Here is a 23,476-nt window from a genome sequence, read left to right as displayed (position 1 = left end):
CCATGAAAGGATTTGATTTGGCACTGAACCTCAAAGCTATGTTGTAAAAATATGCATTTGAAACATCACCGATTACAATCAGGAGACCAACCAATTGCGTTGCCTACCTTAGTGGCAGACTTCAGTTCATGGGCATCAAACTGAGCTGGAGTCTTCAGCATAGCAAGGACAACCTCCTCATAATGACCGGAAAGAGCTTTCTTGAGCGCCTCGTCTAAAGGCTGAAGTACAATCCAGGAAGACAAATAACAGTCGGTCAGTCCATTTAAGAGGCAACTTCTAACTGATGATTAAATCCAATTTAAACACTTAGTAAAAAGAGGATCTAAAAGGCCATTCGCGTAAAAACTGCTGACCAAATAAATGCATGAATGCTAGCTGTAGAGTTGTATGCAGAGGTTAAGAATGTTATATGCCACGAAAATAGAAACATGGTAGGCATTTCCTAATAAGGCCACATTTATATAACTTAATAAAATTAATATAACTTAATAAAATGCTGTTAAAAAACGAATGACCCATCCCTATGTTTCATACTTATTGCTTCCAATGCTCTCATTTATATATTTAAACAGGACGTTCAAACCAAGAAATTAATCTCTGTGGACATTGGGTTACGAGACATTTCAATCGAAACTAACAATTTTCAGAATTCCTTGGAATACTAGCATTGACAGGTGCTGGAATTTAAACGTTTTGTTGCTCCTCAATGAACTATGCAGGGTTGAAGCTTAGTGAGAGCTTATGCACCTGGTATCTGGTATCCCAGATAGAGCCCTTGAGATGATTCCACTGGGTGTCACCATATTTAAAGGTGAATTTGTTAAGGAGGTCAATGGTTCCCTAAAAGTAAAAGTTAATACAAATGCCAATTATTATTTATACATGCCAATCACTCATTAAATTGCATAAAAGTAATATCATGACTCACATGACTGGCTTGGAGCCTTGCATAAATTATTCTAAAACACTGAGGGAGGTGCAGATGTTTAACAGTTAGATGGAGAAAACTAAGCAATTAAGTGGATAGAACATTTAACCCCGTTGCACAACGCAAGACTCAAAAAATGACGCACAAGGATTCTAAGAGTTTTTTATTGTTCAATTATTGAAGAGGCAGGGAAGAGCTCAAATATCCTACCTAGTTTGTCCTAAAAGCTTATGATCTCAGTCCACACTCCACTGTGTATTCTTTGATGAGGTTTGAGAGTCTGATCCAGTTTTTAATATAAAATAGCCAGTATAAGAAACTCTATCCTAGCTCAACAGAGAGCCTGGTGCTATATAAAGTAATGAGCAATTTAAATTTTAGTAAATTCTCGATACAGTCAAGGTCGTCATATCTCTGAAGATAAACAGGGTAACCCTTTACCCTTTTCATGCATTGGACGGGCGGGAGCCGTCCAACGTCATGGTGGGCATGTGCATCGGACGGCTCCCAGTCGTCCTAGCACCCACCCACGGGGAAGCACTGGCACTCCCCCCGTGGGCCGCCCTTCATGCTGTGCCCACTGGGGAGGACAGCAGAAGCCCTTCATTTATTGATGTCAGTGTGCACAGCACGCCGTCGTCATTATGTGATACCGGATGCGTTGGAAGCCCTTTGCTTCCAGTGCCTCCAAGGAGGAACAGGTGAGTTTCTCCTCGGGGAGGGTGGGGGGATTTTAAAAAGAGGCATCAGAGGAAAGGAAAGGGTTTTCCTTTCCTCCGATGTCTCTTTTCAGGATTACTGCTGCACGGTCGCACATGCGGCAATATGTTTTCAGGCCCATCTGTCCCTGGGGTGGTTGGGGGGGGCAGAAGCCACTAGACACCAGGATTTTTTTAGATGTTGTTGGGAAGCAGCCCCCTGGGCACTGGTTCACTCCTCTTTACGGGGTGATTATTGTGGCCATTTCTGCACTCTTTGGAGGCAGATCATCCATTTGTTTTTAGGCTCATCTGTCCTCAAGGGGAGCAGAAGCTACTAGACATCAGGGTTTTTTAAATATTGGTGTTGGGGAGTGGCCCCTTGGGCAAGGGTTGCTCCCCTTGTATGGGTGTGAATATTTTGGCTGTTTCTGCCCCCCATGGGGGCAGATCGGCATTATGCTTTTAGGCCCACCTACCCCCCAGCTTGGCTGGTGGATTGTGTGTGGACTGGTGCATTATTTGCATATGTGATTGTAATGATTTATTTCTCCTTTTTATTCTAGTGCAAAGCTTTTGATTCTTGTTTGTGGTTTCGGCAGTGGTTGATCTGCAGTTTTGCATAGCTGCATTTATTTGGTAGGAATTCTTTTTTTTGTGTTTACTCCAAATGACTATCATTGTAATGCACAAATGAATTTTTTGTAAGTGGTGTCATAATAGCTGCATATTTAGTTTGTGTTTTGAGCGTGAAATTCTTTGTGATGTGTTTTGCGCTGTCTTATGTCTAGTTTTCTTTCCTTTTTCTTTTTTAATGGGATATTGTTGGTCCTTGCTGTGTCTGTGCAGAGTAAGCGGTGGTGAGTCGAGCTGCTTCTGGCAGCAAGTGAGTGGTATAGGTTTGGAGTATATAAGTCTTTGTGATAATGTCACATTTTATTTACTACTTATTTTACAAAGTGTTTGTTGTTGTTGACTAGTTTGACAAGCTACCTTTATTAGTAAGGATTATGGCTAGCTGCAGAATTACTGCTCAGCAGATGGTTGGTATACTTTTTTAATCTTCCTCTGACCAAGATTATGAGACTGACAGTGCATCTGAGGGAGAGGAGGAAGTGCAAGATTCTGGCAGTGAATTTCTGACCACGATGATTCATTTGATGATGAAGCTACTCACAGTATAGATTAAGCTGCGCTCAGTGCGGATGAAGTGCCTGTTTTAGCGTAGGACACTGAAGTGTCAATGGTGCAACAAGAGGCATCTGGATTGCAGCCCGTGGCTGCAAGGCTTCCCATTGGAATTGCTGGATTCTGGGTTGATCCAAACATGGTGCAGCCGGTGTTGCCTGCCAATAGTGGTGATGCAGAGTGTAAGATGAATTGTGAATTTGTTTAGCCTCTACAGTTTTTTCAGTTGATTATGGGTGATATATTTTTGGCTGAGATTGGTGAGCAGACTAATTTGTATGTTGAACAGTATTTGAGGGACAACAGTGCCAGACTCAGGCCACGCTCTACAGCTACCTGGTGGACTCCCACAAATCTGGATGAGATGAAGAAGTTTTTTGGTTTTACTTTTTTGATGAGGAAGCCGTACCTGGCTTCATATCAGTCTACCAGTCCATTGATGGCAACAGCCATATTTCCTGCAATTATGAGTCGTGATCGGTATTTACTTTTGCTTCGGATGCTGCATTTTTGGATAATGCTCCGGCATTGCCACGAGATCACCCTGGCTGTGACCATCTTTTTAAGATTCGGCCTGTTCTTGATCACCTTATAGATCGGTTTTCAGAGATCTATACTTCAGGGAAAGAAATAGCTGTTGATGATTCTTTGGTCCTGTTGAAGGGCCGTTTGGTTTTGATACAGTGCATTCCTAGCAAGAGGGCACATTATGGAATTAAGACGTATATATTGTCTGAGAGTAGGACAGGATATTTCTATAATTTTCTGGTGTACACTGGTAGGGATTCCACTATTGACCCCGCTGGTTTTCCATCCACTTTAGGAGTTTCAGAGAAATTTGTGTGGGAACTTGCTAGAGGACTTTTTAATAAAGGTCATCAATCAATCAAAGCTTTATTTGGACATAAAATGTCGTAAAAGCACAAAAGTACATAAAACACAATTTCATAAAAATACATTTTAAAAACATGTTATATAAAAAGAGAATCTGATTAGTTTTTATACAATAAATATTTAAAAATGTATTAAACTTTAGCAGCTTTGAGGATGAATAAAATAATCAACTGGAGCTAGTTAGCCTCTGCCTAATCAGCCATGCCCAGCCTAAAAATGTGGCCACCCCGCAAACTATAGTAGTGTTTGTGTCCGTTTTGAGGATTCTCAGAGCGGCAAGGTGATCCCTTGTTCCCAACTGCAAACAGACGGGCCTAAGCCATTTCATTCTTGGTTGCGCATATGCTGGGCAAGCGAAAAAAAGGTGGGAAACATTAATAAAGGTCATCATTTGTACCTAGATAACTGTTTAAGGAATTGTTCAAAGTGGACACTCTTGCTTGTGACAAAATCTGCTCCAACCATAAAGGTTACCCAAAAGTGTTTGTTTGCAAAAAGCTTCAGCGAGGAAAGGGCAGTGCCTTGAAGTGATGAGCTGCTAGCTGTGAAATTTGTGGATAGGAGGGATGTGTACATGCTGACAGTACTTCACCTGTGACTGTTTGGCGTCAGGTTGCTGAAGTGCGCAAACCTGTGTACATTGTAGACTACAATAAGCACATGGGTGGTGTTGATAGAGTAGATCAGAGGTTTGAACCTTACACTGCTGTTAATGTGGCTTCCATTGGTATAAGAAGTTGGCCCTCCATTTTTTCAATTTTGCAACTTTTAATGCTTTTGTTGTGTTCAAGGGATGTTCTACAGCGTCAAAGATGACTTATGTTTAGTTTCAGGAGTTTGTGATAGGCAGTCTTGTTGTAGTGGAACAGGCAAGTATTCCTAGAGTTGGAGTGGTGGAGGATGTGGCTAGTTTGAAAGATCGCCAGTTTCCCGATTTAATTTCTCCAACGCCCCAAAAAAACAATCACTGTAAGAGATGTTTGGTCTGTTTGCGAAGAGGTATGCGGAACGAGAGTAATTTGCACTGCATTGATTGTCCATCTGATACTGGGCTGTGTGTGCCCACATGTTTCAGATTGTATCATACTCAAAATGTTTGGGAGCAACCATGAGACTAATAGTGTACTGCCTGGTCTGTATGGTTTTATATTTGATGTTCAGTTTCACGGTTGGCATTAGAATGATGTCTTTAGTTACCGCTGTTGTGTTTTTAGTTATAGATTTGTATCTATTTCCAATTGGTTTATGTTTTCCTTCTTGTTAAAATATTTTAAAAAAATGATGACAGTGTGCGTGGACTGGTGTTCTAATTGGTTTGTGTTTTCTTTCTTGTTAAAATATTTAAAGAAATTTATGTCAGTGTGCGTGGACTGGCGCTTGGCTGGCGGTGTGCATGGACTGGTGCTTGGGTGGCAGTGTGCATGTACTGGCGCTTTGCTGGTGGTCTGCATGGGCTTGCACTTGGCTAGCGATGTGCGTGGGCTGGTGCTTGTCTGGTGGTGTGCATGGGCTGGCGCTTGGCTGGCGGTGTGGGTGGGCTGGCGCTTGGCTGGCGGTGTGGGTGGGCTGGTATTTGGCCGATGTTGTGTGAGTAGTGACTTGCTGCTGGTCATTACACACTCTGCTAGCCAAACGCCACTGCACACACTATGTCAACCACCAGCCGGTGTGATTGCTGTGTCAGTCATGTGGGCGTATGAAAGTGATGGGCCCTTGAATGGCGCTGTCTGTTGATGCGAACATTGTAATGTGCTGGGCCCGCAGCTGGCGGTGTGAATGGTCTTGTGTGTCATGTATGAAAGGTGTGTGAATGGGCTGTAAAGAGGTTGATGCCTTGCCTACAGTGCATTTCCTTTTTATGAAATCTCTTGTTAATAAAATTTTACGTTCTGAACCTTCACTCGCCCTCATGCCGAATCAAACCAGTATGTGTATGTAATTGAGGAATAGTTTGTTTTGAAGTAATATTTGTCTTTTCTGTCTTTCTCTGCCAGGGTGTACATTGTCTTTACATTGTCTGTTGATGTGGATGTTGTAATGAGCTGGGGCCAAAGCTGGTGGTGTGAACATATGTGTCAAGTATGAAAGAAGTGTGAATGGCCTGTAAATCGGTTGGTGCTTTGCCGTGGCTTTACAGCTCACGAGCTGTGAGTCATTGGTTCAGGTTTTTAACCTTTTAATTATTAACCATGCATTTGCTTTTTGTGAAATCTCTTGTCAATAAAATATACATTGTGAACCTTTCGCTCAACCTTGTGCCAAATCCAACCAGTATGTATGTGTACTTGAAGAACAGATGGATAGACAGTTATATTTGTCTTATCTGTCTTTCCGTGCTAAGGTGTAGTTTGTCTCTAGGAAAAAGTTACTGCAAACCTCAAAATGTGACTATAGTCATACATGTTTCTTGCATTACTGTGTCATAATCATGTGTTATCAGAAAAACCACAATGTTCCTGCTGTCCAGCATTCCCCCCAGCATTCCCCCCAGGTCTCCAGATAAAAATGGCACCTCACTCTTGTGGGTGGGCCGAGTACCCACGACAGGTAAGGGCCCAAAACTTATTGAGGAGACATCAAAATCACCTATCACAAAAAGACCTGGTTTTGCAAGGGGGCGTCACCTGGATTTTTGGCCCGGGCGTGGCAGCCATCAAGGGAAACTTACCGAACGCACACATTTGTGAAAGCTAGACACCCAGGGGAGTCCAGGGAGGTATGGCTTGTGTGGACCCCCCATAGTCTTTCTACCCAGATTCCCCTGCAAACCTCAAATTTAGCTGAAAAAATCAAATTTTTCTAACCTTTCTATGTGGGAAAGTTGTGGGATCACTGAGCTGACACAAACTTCCTACTACCCAGCGTTCCCCCCATGTCTCCCAATAAAAATGGTACCTCACCCATGTGGGTGTGCCAAGTACCCAAGACAGGCAAGGGCCCAAAACTTTTTGAGGAGACATCAAAATGACCTATCAAAAAAACAACCTAGTTGTTCAAGGTAGGCACCTGGCTCGGCGGCCATCTAGGGAAACCTACCAAACCCACACATTTCTGAAAACTAGATACCTGGGGGAGTCCAGGGAGGTATGGATTGTGTGGATGCCTTAACATTTTCCAACCTAGTATCACCTGCAAACCTCAGATTTAGCTGGAAAAAAAAATCCACATTGTACTGTGTGTGATCACCGTGCCGGCACAAATGTCCTACTACACAGCATTTCCCATAGTGTCCCGAGTTAAATGATACCTCACTTGTGTGGGTGGGGCAAGGGCATGTGACTGGGAAGGGCCAAAAACATAGGGATTAAGCATATAGCTCAGAGAGTAGTAAGTGCTACATTTAAAACAAATATGTTTTATCCAATTCTGCATTTGAAACCCACACAAGTGAGGTATAATTTTACTCTGGAGACTGAGGGGAAGGCTGTGTGGTAGGAAATTTGTGGCAGCACAGAGATTCCAAAGAGAAATGTGTGAAAAATGTGATTTTGTCAGCTAAATTTGAGGTTTGCAGGGGATTCTGGGTAGGAAAACGTTGGGAATCCACACAAGCCATACCTCCTAGGACTACCCCGGGTGTCTAGTTTACAGAAATGTGGGTGTTTGGTAGGTTTCCCTAGATGACCGCCGAGTCCGGGGCCAAAAACCCAGGTGCCCACTTGCAAAACGAGGTCGTTTTGTGATAGGTAATCTTGATGTCTCCTTAATACGTTTTGGGCCCTTGCCTGTCACGGGTACTTGGCACACCCGCACTAGTGAGGCACCATTTTTATCAGGAGATCTGGGGGAATGCTGGGTGGTAGGAAATTTGTGTCAGCCCGGTGACCCCACAACTTTCCCAAATCGAAATTTGAGAAAAATTTGTTTTTTTCAGCTACATTTGAGGTTTGCAGGGGATTATGGGTCAGAAAACATTGGGAGATCCATGCAAGCCATACCTCAATGGACTCACCCGCGTGTCTAGCTTTCAGAAATGTGTGAGTTTGGTAGGTTTTCCTAGATGGCCGCTGAGCCCAGGTACCATTTTTATCGGGAAAATTTGGGAAATGTGGGATAGGTGGAAGTTTGTGGATCCACGCAGATTCCAGAATTTTCTATCACAGAAATGTGAGGAAAATGTGTCTTTTTAACAAAGTGTGAGGTTTGCAAGAGATTCTGGGTAGCAGAACCTGATGAGAACCACACAAGTCACCCAATCTTGGATTCCCTTGGTTGTCTAGTTTTAAATAATGTATAGGTTCGCTATGTTTCTCTAGGTGCCTGCAGAGCTAGGGTTCAAAATCCACATTCACACAAAGGGTCAGTTTTCACTGTAAAAATGTGGTGTGTCTATGTTGTGTTTCGACACGTGTCCTGTAGTGGGCATTAGGTCTACCCACACAAGTAAGGTACATTTTTAACAGGAGACTTAGGAAAATGTGGACTGGGTGGAATTTTGAGGATCCACACAGATTCCAGAACTTTACATCACAGAAATGTGAGGAAAACAATAAGCATGGATGGAGGAAAAGCGCATAATCCCGAAATTTCAAACAGGTATTAGGCATGGGATAGGTACAAACACGAACTTGGCAGCTTTGAATATTTAACAGAAAAAGCAATAAGTAAAGAATCCGGACTTTTTGCATGTTACATCGACTTAAAATCCGCCTTCAACAGAGTCCCACGAGATCCACTCTGGAAAAAAAAATATGAAAGCATGGGGATTACTACGGAAGCAAATCGATGCCTATGTAGCCTTATACAGTGAAACATTGGCAAGGGTGAAGCTTGGAGATGGCAGCAAAGTGTCAGCCAAGATGAACACTTGTGTGGGTAGACCTAATGCCCCTGTCATGGGCATTAGGTCTACCGCCACAAGTAAGTTACCATTATTATCAGTAGATTTAGGAAAATGTGGACTGGGTGGAATTTTGAGGATCCACACAGATTCCAGAAATTTCCATCACAAAAATGTGAGGATTTTTTTTTTACACATTATGAGGTTTGCAAGAAATTCTGGGTAACAGCATGTGGTGAAAGCCACACAGGTCACCCCAGTCTGGATTCCCTTGGGCGTCTAGTTTTAAAAAATGTATAGGTTTGCTAGGTTACTCTAGGTGCTGGCAGTGCTAGTGTTCAAAATCCATAGCTAGGCACTTTGCAAAAAAGGGGACAGTTTTCACTGTAAAAATGTGGTGTCTCTATACAGTGTTTTGGCCCATTTCCTATCACGGGCACTAGGCCTACCCATGCAAGCGACATACCCTTTTTATCAGGAGACTTTGGGGAATGTGGAGTGGGTGGAATTTTATGGATCCATGCACATTCCAGAACTTTCCATCACAGAAATGTGAGAAAAATGTGTTTTCTTACACATTTTGAGGTTTGCAAGGGATCTTGGGTAACAGAACAGGGTGAGAGCCACAGAAGTCACCCCATCCTGGATTCCTCTGGGTGTCTAGTTTTTAAAAATGTATAGGTTTGCTAGGTTTCACTATGTGCCGGCAGAGGTAGGGTTCAGAATCCACAGCTAGGCACTTTGCAAAAAAGGGTCAGTTTTCACTGTATAAATGTGGTGTGTCTACGCGTTTCAGCCTATTTCCTGTTTCGGGCATTAGGCCTACCGACACAAGTAAGGTACCATTTTTATCGGGAGACTTAGGGAAATGCTGGGTTAGTGGAATTTTGGGAATCCACGCAGATTCCAGAACTTTCCATCACAGATATGTAAAAAAAATGTGTTTTGTGACACAGTTTGAGGTTTGCAAGGGATTCTGGCTAACAGAATGTGGTGAGAGCCACACAAGTAACCCCATCCTGTATTCTCCTTGGTTTCTAGTTTTTTTAAAAGTATAGGTTTGCTAGGTTACCTTATTGGCTGGCAGCTAGGGTTCAAAATCCAAAAGTAGGCACTTTGCAAAAAAAAGGGTAGTTTTTCACTATAAAAATGTGGTGCGTCTATGTTGCGTTTCGACACATGTCCTATAGTGGGCATTAGGTCTACTCACACAAGTAAGGTACCATTTTTATCAGGAGACTTGGGAAAATGTGGACTGGGTGGAATTTTTGGGATCCACACAGATTTCAGAACTTTGCATCACAAAAATGTGAGGAAAACTACAAGCATGGATGGAGGAAAAGCGCATAATCCCGAAATTTCAAACAGGTTTTATGCACGGGATGGGTACAATCACAAACTTGGCAGCTTTGAAAATTTTAACAGAAAAATTCATAAGTAAAAAATCCAGACTATTTGCATGTCACATCGAGTTAAAATCAGCCTTCGACATAGTCCCACGAGATCCACTCTAGGAAAAAATGAAAGCGTGGGGATTACCACGGAAACCTATCGATGCCATTGTAGCGTTATACAGTGAAACATGGGCCAGGGTGAAGCTTGGAGATGGCAGCAAAGTGTCAGCCAAGATAAACACAAAAAATGGACTGAAACAGGGCTGCGTTTTGGCACCGAGTCTATTTAATCTGTACCCTTCTGACCTAAACATCTATTTATCAAAAGTAAACGGTCACCCACCAAAATTGGCAATTGAGCAAATACAGTATCTGCAATATGCAGATGACATAGTGGTTCTGAGCCAAACTCCAGTTGGTTTACAAAGAGTCATAAATAACCTGATCAACACTTTGACCAGCAAGGGTTGGAGTTAAATAAGAAGAAAGCAAAGGTGGTGCATTTAGCGGACACCAGACCAGGTAAATATAAATGATACGTAAAGGACGAACAAATAGAGGAAACCGGCTCATATAAATATCTGGGCATAAGACTGGGAAGATGTATGTCTTTTACAGATCAGAAAAATGCAATAAGAGCAAAAGCTCAATGTTATATCCTGACTTCATTGCTATGCATGCCCTGCCTGTAGAATCTTACAGTGATGACATGGTTTAGAATGTTGTTAGTCAAATGAGTCACTGTTGACTGGGCTGAGCTGCCTGCTGGCTGCTCCTGGTGGGGTCTTGATTTGATCTACTTATTGTCTCTCTGTGATCTTTTACATCTTGTAAAGACAAAAATGAGAAAAAAGAAGACATCAGAAGGCAAACAAAAAAAAAAAATAAAACAAAGAATACAACAAAATTGAAATTGACTTTTAAGAACGTACAAACTGGAAAACCTTCAGCTGAAGGTTTTCCAGTTTGTACGTTCTCGAGTGCATATTTCAATGTATTTCAATTTGGGAACGTTTGTCAAGTTATTTCTGCTGAAGGTTTTCCAGTTTGTACGTTCTTAAAAGTCAATTTCAATTTTGTTGTATTCTTTGTTTTATTTTTATTTTTTGTTTGCCTTCTGATGTCTTCTTTTTTCTCATTTTTGTCTTTTGTTATGTGGAAGAAAGGGGGATATGTTATATCCTGACTTCATTGCTATGCATGCCCTGCCTGTAGAATCTTACAGTGATGACATGGTTTAGAATGTTGTTAGTCAAATGAGTCACTGTTGACTGGGCTGAGCTGCCTGCTGGCTGCTCCTGTTGGGGTCTTGATTTGATCTACTTATTGTCTCTCTGTGATCTTTTACATCTTGTATTAAACCTCTTTGAACTATCTGAACTGAGTGGATTTGATCACTACACTCAATCATTAATATTTGCTTATAAATTGCTGCAAAAGAAATTAAGTTGCCCCTCCTACAGTTACCTGCTGAAAGTAATGGCAGCACAATTATTACCAACTCTTGCATAAAGAAATAGGGCATGGTCTGGAAGTTGAAATCTTAAATGAGCTTCAGACTAAGGTGTATAAAGCAGTTTTTAGTCTTCCTAAAGCTGTGTCTCCTGCATAGATCCGTTTGGAACTCAGACTTCGGAACTAGAAATACCAGAGAAAGAACACTTTTGTGAAATTGCGTTGGAAATTCCGCTCCTTGGAAATAGGATCCCAGAACAGTTTATGATGGGCAGAAATAAAAGGCCAATTTGGTCAGAGATCATGTAACACATGGGGTGAATATTTGAGAACTGCTTTGGTGGAACTGGGAATTCAAGAGGTATGGAACAGCAAGGTGGAAAGGGTAGCATTTAACAGAGTGTGTAATGACACTGTGAAAAAACTGTCAATCCAGGAAGATAAAAAAAAAACTGGTCAAACGACGACACGCCTGGACGTTAGTAAATTCTAATTCACAGTTTAAACCTAAAGCTTATTTAGCAGCATATTTCCGATTAGAGTTAAAAAAGAGGTTTCTTTTGTATCGCTTTGGGGAACATGATTCAAAGGACCTGTTACCAACTTGGAAAGGCAAACATCAACAAGCAATCTGTCACTTATGTGGATACCATGAAGAATCAATAAGACACTTGATGTGCGTGTGTCCAATAGTTAAGGATTCAAGAAGGATGCTTCTAAAACCAATTATAAATTAACTAAATATCCGCACTTGCAAGCAAGCCGTAAACTGCTTGATGGAGGGCTCATCAAACATTCTAATTTGTCGAGGGGTAAGCTCATCACATTAATTGGTAACCTCCTCCGAAATAGTGAACACATAAAAGCAAACATGGCACAAATGAGTAATCCTTATAAATACTATAAATCTAATAATGAATTATTTTAGGAAAAATACTACTTTTAATTTTTATATTTCGCATTTTTTAAAATATTTTTTACTGTGAGCTTTATGGTTATGAAGAACCATAAAAAGTATTTTTTTTTTACTGTGAGGAAAATGTTTTTTTACACAGTTTGAGGTTTGCAAGGGATTCTGGATAACAGAATGTGGTGAGAGCCAATCAAGTCACCCCATTCTGGATTCTCCTGGGTGTCTAGTTTTAAAAAATGTATAGGTTTGCTAGGCTACCCTAGGTGCTGGCAGAGCCAGTGCTCAAAATCCATAGCTAGGCACTTTACAGACAAGGGGACAGTTTTCACTGTAAAAATGTGGTGTGTCCATGTAGCGTTTTGGCCCATTTCCTATCACTGGTACTAGGCCTACCCAAACAAGTGATGTACCATTGTTATCAGGAGACTTTGAGGAAAGTGGGGTGCGTGAAATTTGGTGGACCCATGCACATTCCAGAACTTTCTATCAAAGAAACGTGAGAACATTATTTTTTACACAGTTTGAGGTTTGCAAGGGATTTTGGGTAAGAGAACCTGGTGAGAGCCACACAAGTCACCCTATCCTGGATTCCTCTGGGTGTCTAGCTTTTAAAAATGTATAGTTTTGCTAGGTTTCCCTAGGTGCCAGCAGAGGTAGGGATCAAAATCCACAGCTATGCACTATGCAAAAAAGGGTGAGTTTTCACTGTAAAAATGTGGTGTATCCACGTTGAGTTTTGGCATGTTTCTTGTTGCGGGCACTAGGCCTACCCAAACAAGTGAGGTACCATTTTTATCGGGAGACTTTGGGGAATGGGGGTAGGTGGAAGTTTGTGAAGGCACACAGATTCCAGAACTTTCCATCACAGAAATTTGAGGAAAACATGTTTTGTTTTTCAAAGTTTGAGGTTTGCAAGGGATTCTGTATAACAGAACCTGGTGAGATCCATTCAAGTCACCCCATCGTGGATTCCCTGTGTGTCTAGTTTTAAAAAACTGTATAGGACTGCTTGGTTTCCCTTGGTGCCGGCAAAGCTAGGGTTCAGAATACACAGCTAGGCACTTTGCAAAAAAAAGGGTCAGTTGTCACTGTAAATATGTGGTGTGTCTACGTGTTTCAGCCTGTTTCCTGTTTTGGGAATTAGGCCTACCCACCGTAAGGTACCATTTTTATCGGGAGACTTAGAGAAATGCTGGGTTAGTGGAATTTTGTGGATCCAGGCAGATTCCAGAACTTTCCATCACAGAAATGTGAAAAAAAATTGTTTTTTGACACAGTTTGAGGTTTGCAAGGGATTCTGGCTAACAGAACGTGGTGAGAGCCACACAAGTCACCCCATTCTGGATTCTACTTGGTGTCTAGTTTTTTAAAACGTATAGGCCTGCTAGGTTATCCTAGTGGCTGGCAGCTAGGGTTCAAAATCCACAAGTAGGCACTTTGCAAAGAAAGGGTCAGTTTTCACTGTAAAAATCTGGTGTGTCTATGTTGCGTTTCAACAAGTGTCCTGTAGTGGGCATTAGGTCTACCCACACAAGTAAGGTACCATTTTTATCAGGAGACTTAGAAAAATGTGGACTGGGTGGAATTTTGAGGATCCACACAGATTCCAGAACTTTTCATCACAAAAATGTGAGGAAAACTATAAGCATGGATGGAGGAAAGGCGCATAATCCCGAAATTTCAAACAGGTATTAGGCATGGGATGGGTACAATCACGAACTTGGCAGCTTTGAAAACTTTAACAGAAAAAGCCATAAGTAAAGAATCCAGACTTTTTGCATGTTACATCAACTTAAAATCTGCCTTCGACTAAGTCCCACGAGATCCACTCTGGGAAAAAAATTAAAGCATGAGGATTACGACAGAAACAAATTGATGCCATTGTAGCCTTATACAGTGAAACGTGGGCCAAGGTGAAGCGTGGAGCTGGCAGCAAAGTGTCAGCCAAGATAAACACAAAACATTGACTGAAACAGCGCTGTGTTTTGGCACCGAGCCTATTTAATCTGTACCTCGCTGAACTAAACATCTATTTGTCAAAAGTAAACGGTCACCCAACTTAATTGGCAAATGAGCAAATACAGTATCTGCAATATGCAGATGTTGGTTCTGAGCCTGTTGGAAATGGGGTCACCAATTCCGACACGGTAGCTTGGCGCGAGGTAGGAAGGCACTCGTAGGCAATGTGAAAAGCACTAGTGCAGCACTCCCTCACACAGATTCAGTCATGCGCACACAATGAAGGACGCCACAACAGGCTGTTTTGTAAAATACAGGATTCTTTATCTATCTCAAGTGGCGATTAATCAATTCATTACAGGAATCACAGTGCAGTTAATTTCATGGCAACAACAACGAAGTCCTATTCATCAATGGAGTAGCTAAAAACAGGTAGTCATCAAGCAACAATCAGTCCATACAGTTACATTGGGCGATGCAGGATAGGGCATCAACTAATTCATTGCGTTAATCAATCGGGGCACTTCGGAGCAACAGTTAATTCATTGGGACAATCACAGAGCAACCTTCATCTCCCTGTAAGACATGAATCAGCAGCTAGCAGGGCAACAAGTAATTCATCGGTATTACAACAAGCATGAATTCATTGAGGAGAACAACACTCTTAACCCTCTTGGGCCACAAACAGTTCAGGGTGACCCCAACACGGGTGCAATTCCCCATGGGGGGGAAATAAGCAGGACAAATCAGGGCAGTTTAGGGGACTCTTGGGGCTCCTGGCCGGAGCAGGTATACGGCCCCACCCGCCCCCTCAGGGGTCGTCTCAGCTGCCCCCTACGCCCCAGCAGCGATACAGTCAGCTAAAGAGGGCCTCCGGGCCCGGGTGCGAGTACTGGGCTGAGAGGGGTGCACTTGGGGCTGCCACTGCGCTTGTGGACCTCTCCGCAGCAGCCCTGCCTCTCCTGGGGGTTACCTGGTGTGTCCGAGGCCTCCAGGCCAGGCGGGAGCCCGCGCAGGCAAAGCGGGCTCCCCGTGGCGTCTGCGCAATGCGGGGGTGAGGCCAGGGGTTCCAGGGCCGGCCTCCACCTCGCGCCGTTCCCTTCGTCCTGTGGGGGGGGGCCCGTGCACAGATCTCCGGAGAGATAGGCCGCACCCACAGCGGCCTATCTCTCCGCGGCTCGCAGGGGTGCGGCGGTCTCAGCCAATGGGGGCACAGCACTGGCGGAGGCGTGGCGGATGACGCAGCCGGTGCCCCCGTCACGTGGTCCGGACCGCGATGGCTTCCCCGGGCCTACAGCAAGCTTACTCAGTACCGTGGCGGCCCTCCCAGACTTCGGGGGCCGCAGCGGTGATGGCACCACAGGAGCCCGCAGGGACGACCACTCCCGGGCCGCAGCGGTGACGGCGGCCACAGCACTTCTTCTACGCTGAGCAGGGGCCCGCAGCGGTGTCGGGGAGTCCCTAGCGCTTCCAGGCGCCCAGCGGTATACGGTAGGAGTCCTGTGTCCTGTCAGGGGTACTAGGCCTACCCACACAAGCGACGTACCATTTGTATCAGGAGACTTTGAGGAATGTGGGGTGGGTGAAATTTAGTGGATCCATGCACATTCCAGAACTTTCTATCACAGAAATGTGAGAAAAATGTGGTTTTTTACACAGTTTGAGGTTTGCAAGGGAATTTAGGTAACAGAAACTGCTGAGAGCCACACAAGTCACCCCATCCTGGATTCCTCTGGGTGTCTAGCTTTTAAAAATGTATAGGTTTGCTAGGTTTCCCTAGGTGCCGGCAGAGGTAGGGTTCAAAATCCACAGCCATGCACTTTACAAATAAGGGGGTGTTTTCACTGTAAAAATGTGGTGTATCCACGTTGAGTTTTGGCTTGTTTCTTGTCGCGGGCACTAGGCCTACCCAAACAAGTGAGTTGACATTTTTTCCGGAGACTTTGGGAAATGGGGGTAGGTGGAAGTTTGTGGAGGCACACAGATTCCAGAACTTTCCATCACAGAAATTTGAGGATAACATGTTTTTTTTTACAAAGTTTGAGGTTTGCAAGGGATTCTGTATAATGGAACCTGGTGAGAGCCATTCAAGTCTCCCCATCCTGGATTCTCCTGTGTGTCTACTTTAAAAAAAATGTATAGGTTTGCTTGGTTTCCCTTGGTGCCGGCAGAGCTAGGGTTCAGAATCCACAGCTAAGCACTTTGCAAAAAAAGGGTCAGTTGTCACTGTAAAAATGTGGTGTGTCGACGCATTTCAGCCTGTTTCCCGTTTCGGGCATTAGGCCTACCCACACAAGTAAGGTACCATTTTTATCGGGAGACTTAGGGAAATGCTGGGTTAGGGGAATTTTGTGGATCCACACAGATTACAGAACTTTCCATCACAGAAATGTGAAAACATTTGTTTTTTGACACAGTTTGAGGTTTGCAAGAGATTCTGGCTAATAGAACGTTGTGAGAGTACACAAGTCACCCCATCCTGGATTCTCCTTGGTGTCTAGTTTTAAAAAAATATAGGTTTGCTAGGTTATCCTAGTAGCTGGCAGCTAGGGTTCAAAATCCATAAGTAGGCATTTTGCAAAAAAAGGGTCAGTTTTCAATGTAAAAATGTGGTGTGTCCATGTTGCGTTTTGGCCTATTTCCTGTCACAGGCACTAGGTCTACTCACACAAGCAATTTACCAAGTTTGCTAGGCTTCCCTATGTGGTGACAGAGCTTGGGTTCAAAATCCAGAGCTAGGCACGTAGCAAAAAATTGTTCCGTTTTTACTGTAAAAATGTGGTGTGACCATGTTGCTTTTTGGCCCCTTTCTTGTCGCTGGCACTAGTCCTACCCACACAAGTGAGGTACCATTTTTATGAGGCGACTTTGGGGAATGCGGCGGGTGGTAATTTGTGGATCCACGCAGATTCCAGCACTTGCCATCACAGAAATGTTAGGTTTTTTTTATACAGTTTGAGGTTTGCAAGGGATTCTTGGTAACAGAACCTGGTGGGAGCCACACAAGTCACCCCATCCTGGATTCTCCTTGTCTAGTTTTAAAAAAAATATAGGTTTGCTATGTTATCCTAGTAGCTGGCAGCTATGGTCCAAAATCCATAAGTAGGCATTTTGCAAAAAAAGTGTCAGTTTTCAATGTAAAAATGTGGTGTGTCCACGTTGCGTTTTGGGCCATTTCCTGTCACAGGCTCTGGGCCTACTCTCACAAGCAATTTACCATTCTTATTGGGAGGCTTTGGGAAATGTGGGGTGGGTGGAATTTTGTGGATCTACGCATATTCCAGAACTTTCCAGCACAGAAATGTGAGGAAAATGTGTATTTTGGCACAGTTTGAGGTTTGCAAGGGATTCTGGGTAACAGAACCTGGTGAAAGTCACACAAGTCACCCCATCCTGGATTCCCCTGGGTGTCTAGTTTTAAAAAATGTACAGATTTGCTCAGGTTACCTTGGTGCCGGCAGAGCTAGGGTTCAAAATCCACAGCTTTTTCACTGTAAAAATGTGGCGTGTCTACGTTGCATTTTGGCCCGTTTCCTGTCGCCGGCATTAGGCCTAGTCACACAAATAAGGTACCATTTTTATCGGGAGACTTAGGAGAATGCAGGCTGGATGGAATTTTGAGGATCAATGCGGATTCCAGAACTGTCCATCAGAGAAATGTGAGGAAAATGTGTTTTTGTTACACAGTTTGAGGTTTGTAAAGGATTCTAGGTAACAGAACGTGGTGAGAGCAACACAAGCCACCCCAGTATGGATTCCCCTAGGTGCCTAGTTTTTAATAATGTATAAGTTTGCTTGGCTTCCCTATGTGGTGGCAGAGCTAGGGTTCAAAATCCGCAGCTAGGCATGTAGCAAAAAATTGGTCAGTTTTCACTGTAAAAGTGTGGTGTGTCCATGTTGCTTTTTGGCCCCTTTCTTGTCGCTGGCACTAGGCCTACCCCCACAAGTGAGGTACCATTTTTATCAGGAGACTTTGGGGAATGCGGCGGGGTGCAATTTTGTGGATCCACGCAGATTCCAGCACTTGCCATCACAGAAATGTGAGAAAAATTTCGTTTTTTTTTAATACAGTTTGAGGTTTGCAAGGGATTCTTGGTAACAGAACCTGGTGGGAGCCACAGAAGTCACCCCATCATGGATTCCCATGGGTGTCTAGTTTTAAAAAATGTATAGGTTTGCTAGGTTTTCCTATGTGGTGACAGAGCTAGGGTTCAAAATCCAGAGCTATGCACTTTGCAAAAAAATGTTCAGTTTTCACTGTAAAAATGTGCTGTGTCCACATTGCGTTTTGAGCCATTTCCTGTCAGGCTCTAGGCCTACCCACAAAAGTGAGGTACCATTTTTATCGGGAGACTTTCTGGAATGCTGGGTAGTTGGAAGTTTGTGGATCCACACAGATTCCAGAACTTTTCATCACAGAAAAGTTAGGATATGTGTGTTTTTTTAGAAAGTCTGAGGTTTTCAAGGGATTCCAGGTAACAGAACCTGGTGAGAGCCATACACAAGTCACCACATCCTGGATTCCCCTGGTGGTCTAGTTTTCAAAAATGTAAAGGGTTCCTAGGTTTCCCTAGGTGCCGGCTGAGCTAGTGTTCAGAATCCACAGCTAGATACTTTGCATAAAAAGGGTCAGATTTCACTGTTAAAATGTTGTGTGTCCACGTTGCGTTTTGGGCCGTTTCCTGTCGCGGGGACTAGGCCAACACACACATGTGAGGTACCATTTTTATCGAGATACTTTGATCCATGCTGATTCCAGAACTTTCCAGCACAGAAATATGAGGATAATGTGTTTTTTTGACAAATTTTGAGATTTGCAAAGGATTCTGGGTAACAGAAAATAGGGAGAGCCACACAAGGCACCCCATCCAGGTTTCCCATGGGTGTCTAGTTTTCACCAATGCATACGTTTGCTAGGTTTCCCATGTTCCGGCTGAGCTAGGGTTCAAAATCCACAGGTAGGCACATTGCAAAAAGACGGTCCATTTTCACTGGAAGAATTTGATGTGCCGTTGTTCCGTTTTGGGCCGTTTCCTGTCGCAGACACTAGGCCTACCCACACAAGTGAGGTAGCGTTTTTATCGGGAGACTTAGGGGAACACAGAATAGTAGAACAAGTATTATTATCAATTGACTTTCTTTGCAATTCTGCCTTTCAAATGTAACACAATTTGTCATTTTGAAAAATTACCTCTAATTCACATGCTCGTATGGGTACCCATAGTTTTGTAGATGTACAAAAACCCATTGCTTCTAAACTCTATATTTTGTTCCCATTTCATGACGCAGCTCAGTTATTGGCTCTGGGTTCCTTGGGTTCTTGGTGAACCCACAAGTGCTATATATATTTCCACAACCTGAAGCATCCAGCGTATAGAACGGTATATTGCTTTAAAAAATCAGTCATACTTAAAAGATGTTACATGTGAAAGCGGTGGCACAAATGGCTGTTTTCTTAACTCAATTTCAATATTTTCTATTTTCAACTGTTAGTTTCTATAGAAATCCCTTAAAGGAGCTACACAAATGACCTCTTGCAGAATTCAGAATGTTGTCTAGTTTTCAGAAATTTAAAGCTTTCTGGGATCCATTATTGGTTTTATACCCATTTCTACCACTAACTGGAAAAAGATTAAAAGCACAAAAAATAGGAAATGTAGGCTATGACCCAGTAAAATGACAAAACTGTACGGATAATTTTGGTTTTCTGACAAAAGCCTGCCTGTTCCTAAAAGCTGAGAAGATGGTGATTTCAGCACCACAAACCCTTTGTTGATGCCATTTGCAGGGAACAAACCAGACGCTTTCTTCTGCAGCAATTGTTTTTAATTAGCTGTATTTTGGCTAATTGCTGGGTTGCCACCAGGGGAATCCACAAACCTTGGGTACCTTTAGAATCCTCCTAGTATTGAAAAAAAGGGTGCAAATTTGACGTTGATACCTAATGTGGACACAAAATTATAGGGGCCTTAGCGCAAACTACCCCAAATAGCCACGAAAAGGGTTAGCACAAGTGGGCTAGCAGCGAAGGGGTTAAAAGTCAAAACACCAAAACATTCTCCACATGATTTAGCTAGCCAACAAGCTATTTCAAACCAGTCAGTTCCATCCTGAAAGTCCAGTTGCACCCTGGACATGGGATGAAACCTGCACTGGGTGATATTAAAGATCGCCTCTTATGACCAATTGCTGAACGTTAGTAGGCAGCTTTGATATTGTAGACCTCTCAGCTGCCTCCCATACCATAGATTATGCCCTGCGGATAAGAGATTTAGCGGCAGATGTATCATGATAGTATTTTGCGATTCCCTAATTACGAATCACAAGGATTCGCAATTAGGGAATCGCAAAATGCAATGTATCAAGGTGTATAGTACATATTTTGCAATTCCTAGGGTGTCGCAAATTACCTACCTCATGAATATTAATGAGGTAGGTAGCAATTTGCAACCCCCTAGGAATCGCCAAATTAACGGGGATGGTGGCCTGCTGAGATCAGCAGACCGCCTTGTCCGTGATCGCTTTTCAATAAAGCAATCATGTTTTTTGTAAAGCAGCCCGTTTTCTTTAAAGGAAAACAAGATGCTTTAAAAAAAAAATATTAAATGTTTTCTTTTCATTTTTTAAGAGCAGGCATGGTCCGTTAGACCACTGCCTGCTCTTAAAAATTGTTTTACAACCATTCACAAAGGGCAAGGGGTCCCATGGGGACCCCTTCCCATTTGCAAATGGGTTACCACCTACTTGAAGTAGGTGGTAAAATGCAAATGTTTTGCGACCGCAATTGTGGTCACAAAACATTCATACATACTGATGTGATTCGCTATTAGGATGGGACGCCCTAAACACGCCCCTTCCTAATACCGAATCGCAAACCCATTTTGCGATTCGGTAACAGGTTACCGAATCGCAAAATTAGGTTTGCTCCATTGGGAAAGCAATTTTTGCGTTTGCAAATGGGCAGATTCTGCAAATCTGCCTGTTTGCAAATGCTAAAAAGCCTTTACTGGTACGCAGCGATTTTTGGGAACCTAAGGTTAGGGATATTTCCTCTAATACTAAGAGGTATCAAATTGTCTATTTTGGAACCCACATTTCTTCTCCAACTGCTCTGTCCTTTTGCATAGCGCAAGGATCATCATTTATATATAATCACTGGCTGATTTTTTGGGGATGAATTTGGACTTCAAATGTATGCTGACGCTATTCAGCGTGAGTCTCAGAGAAGAAGTGCTGAAAACGTCCCAATATCAGACCGCCTGCCAGTAGTCAAAAAATGGATGCAGTACAGCAGGTTGTCGGTTGCTGCGCCACTGCTTATGGGCAAGATTTTCCCTCAGTTTCCCTGGTATCACACATTTATTCTGGCCCCTTGTCTCATTCCGTATGTTTCACATCTAGTAAGAAGCTGTTAAAACCTTTATCTTCGGTGTGCACTTACCGAGAAACCTCAGGCCGGTTTGAAAATGTTTAGTCTGAGGCTTCCTTAACCCCTTGTGTGCCACGCCCTTTCCCCGCCCTGTGCCGGCCGTTGCATTAGCGGGCGGGGTTCATGACGAGCTGGACTCGTCATGGGCACAGCGCAACCGCGGCCCATGACGAGTCCAGCTCGTCATGGGCACACAAGGGGTTAATTAGTGCAATGGCAGTAAGTTGAATGGCTCATTGAAATGTTCTCCGACATGCACAATTATGACTGGGCGGGGTTACATGCAAACTGAAACCTCAGATACAGCTTGAAAAACGAGCCCGCAGTTACACATAGATGACATAAAGTAATTCAAAAGAAAGGCCAACAATATCGAATTGAGGGAATGGGGCTCCAAAAGCCTGCAAGAATGTTCAGGGTGACGCTAGCTCCTCACATCCATGGGCCTAGGTGGAAAACATATTTAGGGCAGATGCTCTTTGATTGTGCATAAGCCAACTCTTTGGAAATCTCTTCCTGAGAAGTTACGAAGAATCAGTTGTAGAACAGCATAGAAGGCTGGGAGGAGTTTCCTTTTTTAGACCACTTTCAAGCCATCGACTGACCCCACACTACTCAGATGCATGTGGAGTCAATGATGTCCTCTAAAATGTTCAACATTTATAATCAGCTTCAAGCCAGTCAGATCAAATTTAGAGATGACAGCTATCCCAGAAGTCATCTCTGTACCTTGCAAGGAACACTGTCATGGTTGTTCCCTTCCAGGGAAAAAAAAGTTTGGTGGATGGCTGCAGTCACTTTTGTCAGCCATTTCTCAAACTTCTAACTTTTTTGTTTTTCTCAAACAAACTCCCAAAGTTGGAGTTTATAAAAATAAAAAAAACCTAAGGCCCCCCACACCCTGGGAGTGGCTACCAGGGTGTGGGGGTCATTCATGCTTTTTTTGTCTCTCACTAATAAGTTTTTACTGGTGGTGACAGATAGAAAAAAAACATCATACAGTCTACTTCAAATAAAGCAGGTGGTGTCTTTATCATCCTATTGGAGGGACACTAGGGAATCGCTCGCAAGACTCACAGGGACTACACACTGGAATAATGATGAACAGTGCCTTTTGGGCCTATACCCTAGGCTCAAAACAGTTAAGACTATGGCTCATTTTATGGATTTGGTACTTCTTCAGGCTAAATGGTAGATTGCATGCATTGGAAATCTCGAACAGCGCCCCTTGTTGCGGGCTGGCGAGAGGAGGTTTAGCGCTGGGGCACAGTGGAAAGTTACGCGCTGCTTAGGGAAGAATACCGTGGGTACGCAAGCAGCCCATAGCGATAGCGTGGGTTGATCTACTGTAACAATATAAATCCCAGGAGGAGGAAGTCGTCTGAACCCTGCCTGCACAACGGAGATGATACTTTCATGTCCCTGTATCTTGTCCTTCCCTACATCTAATTCTACAGGCTGTATGGTAACCCTCATATGTACTTATGAACTCACATAGATCTCACCCATTATGTACTGATTCTCTTGGGGGCGTGAACTCTGAATGGCAGTTTACGTTGGGGGTGGTTAGTGGATAAGTGTATTTTGCTCATTTTCAATCTTTTTGTTATGCATGTAAATGTGATTTTTATATCATCTAAACAGTTTATCACAAGGTATGCACCACTTATGCTTTTTCAAGTATATGGTTGGCTGTTGCCACTTCTGCTGGCTTATACCACAATGTATGGCAATGTTGTCTTTGATTATGTCTTGTTTATGATTGTCAAAATGCATTAAAATATGTTTGAGAAAAATAATAAATAGAGCAAGTGGTGTGATGACTTTACTCCGAT

The 23,476-nt window shown here is 43.1% G+C and overlaps 1 protein-coding gene across 2 annotated transcripts in view; it reads right to left on the bottom strand.

The window, feature by feature from the left end:
• The window catches only part of LOC146866034 (annexin A1-like), a 256,849-nt gene that overhangs the window by 94,472 nt on the left and 138,901 nt on the right, over positions 1-23,476 (bottom strand). Inside the window, exon 5 of one of the 2 annotated variants that reach the window (XM_085633053.1) lies at positions 108-221. The exons of the other annotated variant lie outside the window; for it this stretch is intronic. Coding sequence (XP_085489179.1) covers positions 108-221 — 114 coding nt within the window. The remainder of the gene's footprint in view (positions 1-107; positions 222-23,476) is intronic. 2 annotated transcript variants of the gene reach the window in all.

This window comes from Triturus cristatus, chromosome 2_1 (assembly GCF_964204655.1).
Source record: "Triturus cristatus chromosome 2_1, aTriCri1.1, whole genome shotgun sequence".
NCBI classification, from domain to species: Eukaryota; Metazoa; Chordata; class Amphibia; order Caudata; family Salamandridae; genus Triturus; species Triturus cristatus.
This window is presented reverse-complemented; position numbering and strand designations above follow the sequence as displayed.